This window comes from Phyllostomus discolor, chromosome 3 (genome assembly GCF_004126475.2).
Source record: "Phyllostomus discolor isolate MPI-MPIP mPhyDis1 chromosome 3, mPhyDis1.pri.v3, whole genome shotgun sequence".
Classification (NCBI taxonomy): domain Eukaryota; kingdom Metazoa; phylum Chordata; class Mammalia; order Chiroptera; family Phyllostomidae; genus Phyllostomus; species Phyllostomus discolor.
The window spans coordinates 10,448,807-10,457,167 of NC_040905.2; the positions used below are offsets into that span (position 1 = coordinate 10,448,807).

Below are 8,361 nucleotides of genomic sequence, written 5' to 3' on the forward strand. Positions count from 1 at the left end.
TCCCTTTTGTCCACCCAAACTAGGTTGCTAGGATCCAACTGCAGATACAAGAGACACTGCAAAGGCAGTATTCCCATCATTCTTCTGTACAGGACGCAGTTTCTCAGCTGGATTCTGAGCTAATGGATATAACTAAGGTAATGAAAAAGCAAGTGGAGTTCCCGCAGCCGTCAAGCAATCACCTAATACCTGCAATTCATGGTGGGGCATTTTGCATTTTATTTTTTTGTTTCACAGGGAAGAGTAATCTACTTCCCCAAAATAAGATCAGCCATCCTTGGCAGCATGTCCGTGGGCTGACGAATCACTGCTGTGGTGTTTGCCTTGAGAAAGAGCTAACTAGGTTTCTCTTTCCAGGCCAGTAACTGTCGAGAATCTATCAGCATCACGTGGGGCTTGGTTGAAACTCGTGCCAGCTCTTTTATTGCCTTGCTTCTTATTTTGAAAAACTAACATCTTTGCTTCGCTCTCCAAGCCTCTCTGTATCTTTCTGAGCAGTTCTTTCTTCAGTTATCCTTGGACATGGCCTTAGTGTCCTTAAGCACCCTGAGATATGTCCGTGTTTCCATGATCCTTCAGACCCTGTTTTAGACAGTACTGATTCTACAAGAAAAGTCATTGGGACATCTACCAGCTGAGAGTAAAGGCACACATCATCCAGTCTACCTGCCTGGAGTTAACCATTCATTCACCACTCTGACCCAGAGTTATGACCAGTCCTACACATCTTATATTTTTGTGTCACACTTTAGGAACTTTAGATAAAATCTTTGGTTTTTAACTTTGAAGTAGTATTTCACTATTAGTTTCTGGACACTGACCTCTGGTTGGGTGTATGATGTTGACATTTTCTCCTACAGCTCTACGGGGAATTTGCTGACCCATTTAAGCTTGCAGAGTGCAAACTTGCAATAATTCATTGTGCCGGTTACTCAGACCCAATATTGGTGCAGACCCTTTGGCAGGACATCATAGAGAAAGGTAAGTGTCCGAGCCCCACTGCCAAGGTCTTTTCAGGCCACGTTACTTAGTGACCTGGCAGAGGAACGAACGCAGGCCGCTGGAGGCTCGCATATCCAGGGCTCAGGAAAATCGTCTGCTCCTGCGTGGAGGGTGGTCCCCTGGAGAACTCACCATGTTGTTGGAGACGACTCTCAAGGCGGGTCATTGTGGGGTTCGTGCTGCTTACGGGAGACTGAGGCGCTTCCCTCAGAGCCGCCTCACAGGGCCCCGGTGAGAGGAGAGTACGAGTACGGCAGACCCAGAAGGGCCTCTCCTTCCGTTAGTGCGAATGCTGGCTCCTTGGCTCCGGGCATTTTATCCCTTGAAATGGTAAAAGAGCCCATTTAAACTCTTCGCCTTAAAACTAACCGGGGTCCCCAGAGACACATCTTCTCTTACAGAGCTGAATGACAGCGTGACGCTGAGCTCCTCCGACAGAATGCACGCGCTCAGCCTGAAGATCGTCCTCCTCGGGAAGATCTACGCCGGCACGCCCCGCTTCTTCCCCCTAGGTGAGCGCTTCTTCCCCCTAGGTGAGCGCTTCTTCCCCCTGGGTGAGCGGGGACCGCGGGCCACCGCCCTGGGTTTTCCCTTTGGGTGGTTCTCTGCTTCACTGACGTGGAAACATGATCAGCTTTAGAGCGAAATCATTTCTTTGTTGCTATGAAGCAGTTTAATTCTGCCTCTGCAAAAAGAAAGACCTCCAGAGAACAGCAGGACTTGTGGATGAATAGTTCAGAATAGAACTTCCAAGTTTATAGATGTGTCTCGGGACAGTGCAGACCAGCAGACCGCAGTGATAACATTGTTGGTAACCCACCCCGTACGTATTCGTAGGGAGAAACGGCCGGTGGTTTTGTGAATGGTTGGTCTGTGATTGATTCCACCCCTTTTGTTATATTGAGGGCATGTTTTTTTTTTTTTTTTAATGGCAGGCACTCATCTTAAAAATGCAATAGGCTAACTATAATGGTTATATAGGGGACTAATTATTATAAATCATTTGCCAACCTACCATGTTTTCTTCCATTGTAAAATAATACAATCAACATAAATATACTGATAAAGTAGAATGTAAACCACTTTGTGTTTTGAAAAACATGATCATGCCTATAATAATTCATTAAATTCTTTACACATCAGAATACAAACTTATTTACAGACCATCTCTGATTTAGTATTTATTCCCCGAACATGCCAAGAAATGAAACCATTATAATCATACCATTATTTCTGGTAAGTACAATACTGTGCTTACCTGCTGTGCCATTTCATTGAGCAGAAAAGTAAAGAGCAAATACATACATTTTATAAGTATGTGAAAGTTGACAATTCTAATAGTAAAGAAGCCACATTCTACACAATCGCTTTTGAGAGTGTTTCTGCTTTGACTTGAATTTTTCATTGTGGACTCAGAGAGGTCGAGGGTGGAAGAGGTCTGCCTTTTCCTGTCAGGGTGTCCGCGGCGAGCGGGCCACAAGAGACCGCAGAGCAGGACAGGATGGGGTTTTGTTACCTGGCCAGAGCCGTCGCGTGGTTGTCTGCAGGGGAGGTGCAGGCTCGGCGGCAGCGTTTTCAGGGACTCTTCTTACTCGTGGGTGTTCACGTCAGCCAGTCTCGGGTTTCGGGATCATAAATGGGAATTTGAATGTCACTGTTAGGGTCTAACTTATGATTGGCAGTCAGTGAAAAGTAAAAATGGGTTAGCACACTAAAATGATCAAAATAAATCATTTGTGAGTCCTTGGGAAGTGCATTTTAAAAACATATTTAGTATGTCTAAATTCAGGATGCAGTAGCCTTTCTTGCCTGAAAAACTGTTAAATCAAGGATATATTGATTGTTAAAGAAATATCATCAGTGTTCTCCCCAACAGTGGGGTTGTGAACGGTCTCTTTTTTATTGTACCTCCCTATATTTTCCAAATCCAGTAAAATGCTGTTTTTTTTCTAATAGTTTTGAAGTGTATAATTCAGTGGCCTTAGCATATCCGCAGGGTTTTGTGACCATCGCACAATTAAACTTAGGTGGCTTTCATCACCCCAGAACGAAACCATGTCTCAGCCACTCCCCACTCCTCCGGCGCTAGGCAGCCACTGATCTCTACTTTCCATCTCGAAGGATTTGCTCGTTGACATATCTGTCTTATTTTTATTAAACTTTTTTTGAGGCGCAAATTGCTCAGTGGTGAGAGCACGTCTCCTGCAGTGCTCATGGCTGCTGCGCCACCTGCCCCTAAGGAGGGGATGGTGGCGTCCCCGGCACCAGGGCAGCACCAGGATGTGCTTGCACTGCTGCCTGCTGGCCCTGACACTCATTGGCGGGTCTATAGCGCAACAAGGGGCTCTTGGTGCAGACCAGTGTGTCGTCCTTGCATAAAGCATGAGCTCTGGGAGCCCAGCCCAGGGTCGTGCCCCTACCCAGGTTCACCACGGAACTGGTGACAGAAAGCCTAAAGCGACCCCTGTTGGAAGAGTGCTGTTGCCATGGCTGGGGTGACTGGGCGAGGATTCCGCCACTTCAGGCTGTGTTTGACGGGAGGAGCCAGGTCCTTAGGGGAGGGAGGGATGGGGGAGAGAAACTGTACCGGCTGCCTCTCACTGGTGCCCCGCCAGGCACCAGGCCACAGGATTTTGCTGACAAACTGCGCACCCTGTGTGGCGTTGGGCAGATCCTGAGAACTCCCTGCATTCACCCGTGTGAGCGGCTGTCAATTTACTAGAGGGAAAACCTGCCTTGATTTGGGGGGAGCTTAAATGTCATTTATCTCTCACTTCTTCACTTTGTCTCAAATAAGTACTTGGTTTTATTAAAAGGATTTCCCCTTATAAACTGCTCACTTATGAATGAATAAGACCTACTTTTTAATATCAAGAGTTAACAATCCTACAGCGACAACAACACGGCAGTTACGTGAGGTGACAGGTGTGTTATCTAACGTGATTGCAGCGAACATTTTACAGTGTGTGTGCGTCCCGTCGTCGCGTTGCACACCTTCACCTCACACACTGTCACGTGCGAGCTGCGTCTCAGTGAATCCGCTGGGGAAAGAGTTGGCAGCCCTGTGTTCCGACCCTCTCCCCCCCAGATTTCGTCGTGCAGTTCCTAGAGCAGCAGGTCTGCACCCTGAGCTGGGACGTGGGCTTCGTCATCCGGACGATGAATGAGATAGGGGTGCCCTTACCTCGGCTGCTGGAGGTGTACGATCACCTGTTCAAGTCACGGGTAAGCAAAATACCGACTGAAATGAAATCATTTATTTAAAGTTACGTAACTTTTTCTAGACATAGGAGTGGTTTATTCTGTTGCATGTTTGTAAGTCTCAACGTGTAATAGATCAGAAATTTGCTTCATTGATTTAGTATCAGAAATTACAAGTCAGACTTTTAAAACCAATAATGAGAGGGGTTTTGCTGTATATCGTGACAAAAATCAAATATACTTCTTAATATTAACATAATATGTTTTATTCTTGGAATAGGCTAAATGCATTGCATTAAGAGTCATCATGTACTTTCAAAGAACCAAACAGCTGCATTACCTGCTACTTCATCTAAAACACTCATGCTTAAAGGTCTTCCTCACCATGTTGCACCTTCCTGGAGCAGCAATTTTCAACCTTTTTCATCTCACGGAAGATGTAAACTAATTACTAAAATTCTGCCACACACCAAATAGTATATTTTTTTTTGTTGATCTGGCCAAGCAAAGGGTGTATTACTGATGGATTTACCCAAAAATAAATAATTAAATAATAGTAACTGCCTACCCTTTTTGCTCCAAAGTGACTTTCTAAAAAATGAGGTGCCTGTGCTTGCACATAAGGATCTCTGACCAAGAATTACCCGGTCAGACACACTTTACTGTGCAACGGGACTGGCAGGGTGCAGCTCTGTGACTTTTGCATTTATGGTTCCAGACAGGGCATTCGCACTGGACAGCTGCTGTTGTGTTGTCTGTCGTCAGTTTTTACTTGACAGCCTAAGGGAAGAGAGGTCCGTGCCCCTGACTAAATAGTCAGGTATTGTGTGTTTTAAAAGTTCTTATGGCACACCGGTTGAAAATTGCTGTTTTTAGACTATATGTTGTAATTTTTACTTTATCTGTAATAACAGATCAAAGTAAAACTTTGTTGAACTAAGTCGTGTCACTTATGGTAGGTAGCGTCATCAGAGTGTCCATAGTGTTTTAGAAGGTACCTGAGCGTCTCATGTAAGCCTCCCAGTGAGCCTGTGACGGAGCAGGAAGCAGTGTCCCCTCTTCTACTCCCTCTGACAAGGGCGGGATGTTCAGTAACCTGCCCTGCACACATGGCTTGTGACAGGTGAGGGCAGAGGCAGAATTGAGGTTCTCTGACTATTGATTTAGTCTCTTATTTACGACATCAGACTGAGTCTGCATAGGCTCTCAGTAAAAGTGATGTCCCAGATGATAAGAAGAGATGGATTTTTTTCTCTTAACCTCTGGCTCCTACATAGGAAATGTACATGATGCTCTACAAAGTAGGTTGGTATCATCAAATATTCCTCATAAATAACATCACACTGCAGTTGTCAATATTGTTCAAATATTAATCACCACCAGATAAGAAGTTTGGTAACACATAATATTCAGTACCTATTTTAATGTCAGTAAGTTTTGCTACGGACTCTTGAGGGCTGTTTTAGCTAACATCAGTGGTTGAAAAATCAGTTGACAATGGTTTGCCTTATAACTTACAATGTATATTTTCTTAACAGGATCCATTCTGGAACAGAATGAAGAAGCCACTGCACCTTTTGGATTGTTTACATGTACTGTTGACGAGATATGTCGAGAATCCTAGCCAGGTTTTGAACTGTGAGAGGTAACTGTGAATTAAATATTGCATTACATAGGGGAAGCTTTTAAGTGATTCTAATAAATATCTGGGTAACGACTTTGGACAGAATGGGGAAAGATATTAAGATTATAAAGAAGTACAGGAGATTTAGGCTTTTTGTGTTAACAATAACTATTTGAATGATACTAATTGACATGTATATAGGGTTAGATATCCCTTCTACAAGTGAAAGGATATCATTTATGAATTACTTCTAAACTCCCTTTGCTTTGAATTAGTGATCAAGGACAGTTTAATTATGAGTTTGTGATATTATTGGCCATTTTAAGGTATATTTGTTTGAAAAGGCCAAAAGGGTGTAAATAATTTAATATTCATTTAAGGGATCATGCTTTACTGCCTCTTCATTCTAACAATCTTCAAAAGAAGAATGGCGGTTTCGTAGTACTCCATCTACCCCCTCCCCCCGAGTGTCCTCCTCTTTTCATTCCTTTGCCACGTACTTCATCACCTCATCCTCGCCCTCCAAGGGAGCATACGGCCGGCGGAAGTTGGGGGGGAGCCCTGTGGGAAGGAGTGTTGCACGTACATGGACAGTTGACCTGGAGTCTTTTCCTCCTCAGGAGAAGATTCACGAACCTCTGCCTGGACGCCATCTGCGGGTACCTGGTGGAGCTGCAGTCTATGAGCTCCTCCCTAGCAGTGCAGACCGTCACAGGGAACTTCAGATCACTTCAGGCAAAATTAGAGCGGCTTCATTAATTACTGCGATGTACTCTTTCCCATCCATTTTGAACTGTAAAATAAAATCTCATCTGGGTCCAGATATCAAGTGCTCTAAATCGAAGCAATCAAGACAATCTTAATAGAAATATGTTTTTCATAAGTGGCTGGTATCTACAAACAATGCATTTGCCAGATGAATTCTTTTTTTTACTACTGCTTTGTTTAATAATCAGGCCTAAAAACTAAGATTTTTTTTATCCTCTTACTAAAACAAGGATAAGGAATATTTAGAAACACTTATTTTGAATTTCACCACAGGCAGAAATTTTGAATTTATTGTATTCATTTTTAAGTTAATTCAAAGATAGTTGATACCAAATTTAAATAGGCTAGCTGAGCAGTCATTCCCATAATACTGGATTCTAGAACAATCCTTAAAAAAGCAAACATACACCATCTCATAAAACTTCCTTAGGTATTGGGTTTATCCTTGGAAAGAAATTTCCTCCAGCTACTACTGATGTCAGTTACAGTCCTTGAAGAGTAATCCATACCTGCTTGTTTTTTGAGCAGGTGATAGGTACACTTATAACTAATAATCTATGTCCTGAAAACCTAGACAGGGAGATGACTGTGTTTCCTGGTGTCTGCCTAGTTCTTTGGCCTTGTGACTACTGATTTTATTAGAGCAAAGGCTCTCAAAATGTGTACAGCAAACCAGCACTTGAGCATCATCTGGGAGTTTGTTTGACATTCAGATCATCAAGCTCGTTTCCACACCTGCTGGATCCATAACGTGGGGTGAGGCCAGCACCCTGTGCCCTAACAAGCCCTCCGGGAGCATGCTGGTCCGCATCAAGTTCGGGGACCACTGCATGCCTGGGCACAGCCAGTCTGCACTGAGCTCCCTCTCTGGTTCCTCCTCCTCCCTCCCCAGGAGTGACCATAACCTGCAAGGTTTACCCAAGACACCCGACACGTGAAGCAAAGCTGTTAGTAGTGTAGTTTTCAGGCTTTAAGAAAATTGGAATAACCGAGCCAAGGGCCCCAAAGTCATGGCAGCGGGGAGGGAAGAAAGGGGCGGGGGTGACCAGAACTAACCAAACGTGGGGAACAGGGCTCCTTCCCGCTGGCTTTCATGCCCCCAAGAGTGACTGAGCTGTCGCCAGCGAGTGTCTGATGGTTTCTAAATTACATCCGGAGATAGATTTTCTTCCACTTCTATTTTTTCCCCCCAAGACCATAGGTTGCCCTTTCCTTATTTTTTCTCTTAGAATTTGGCTTCCTTTCTCCTATACTCTTTACCTTACAATATTCAATAGAATGTTAAAATACCACTCATTAGTTACAACTACCTCTCATATTTTTCAGATTGTCAGTGAAGTTTTTTAATATGAAAAGTGAATATATGCTATACTTTGCTAATTCTATAAATTTAAATTTCTGTTGTGTCTACTTAAAATGGAAGTCTTGCTTAAATGTTACAATTGAGCTGTAACTCCAGTTCTAGATACATTTATAGTTTTGTTTTATATATGTGTGTGTTTTATATATAAATTATATATAATATATACTGATATAATACCCATAATATATAAAACATATATAACTATGCATTATAACTATAATGCATATAACTATTATAACTATAATGCATAGTTATAACATATATAACTATGTTTTATATATTATGTATTATATATGATTTAATATAGTATATATGAGTATATCATATTTATACAATATAACTATATAGTTGTTTTAAGTACATTTACACACAGCCACATTAATACATATATGCTCAGTGTACT

The 8,361-nt window shown here is 42.8% G+C and overlaps 1 protein-coding gene across 1 annotated transcript in view; it reads left to right on the forward strand.

Annotated features, from left to right (window-relative positions):
* Positions 1-6,783, forward strand: part of NUP155 (nucleoporin 155) — a 53,513-nt gene extending 46,730 nt beyond the window's left edge. The window contains exons 30-35 of the mRNA XM_028525288.2: positions 24-137; positions 861-981; positions 1,404-1,514; positions 4,091-4,227; positions 5,742-5,848; positions 6,448-6,783. Coding sequence (XP_028381089.1) covers positions 24-137; positions 861-981; positions 1,404-1,514; positions 4,091-4,227; positions 5,742-5,848; positions 6,448-6,586 — 729 coding nt within the window. The 3' untranslated portion in view covers positions 6,587-6,783. The remainder of the gene's footprint in view (positions 1-23; positions 138-860; positions 982-1,403; positions 1,515-4,090; positions 4,228-5,741; positions 5,849-6,447) is intronic.
* Positions 6,784-8,361: the final 1,578 nt, after the last annotated feature.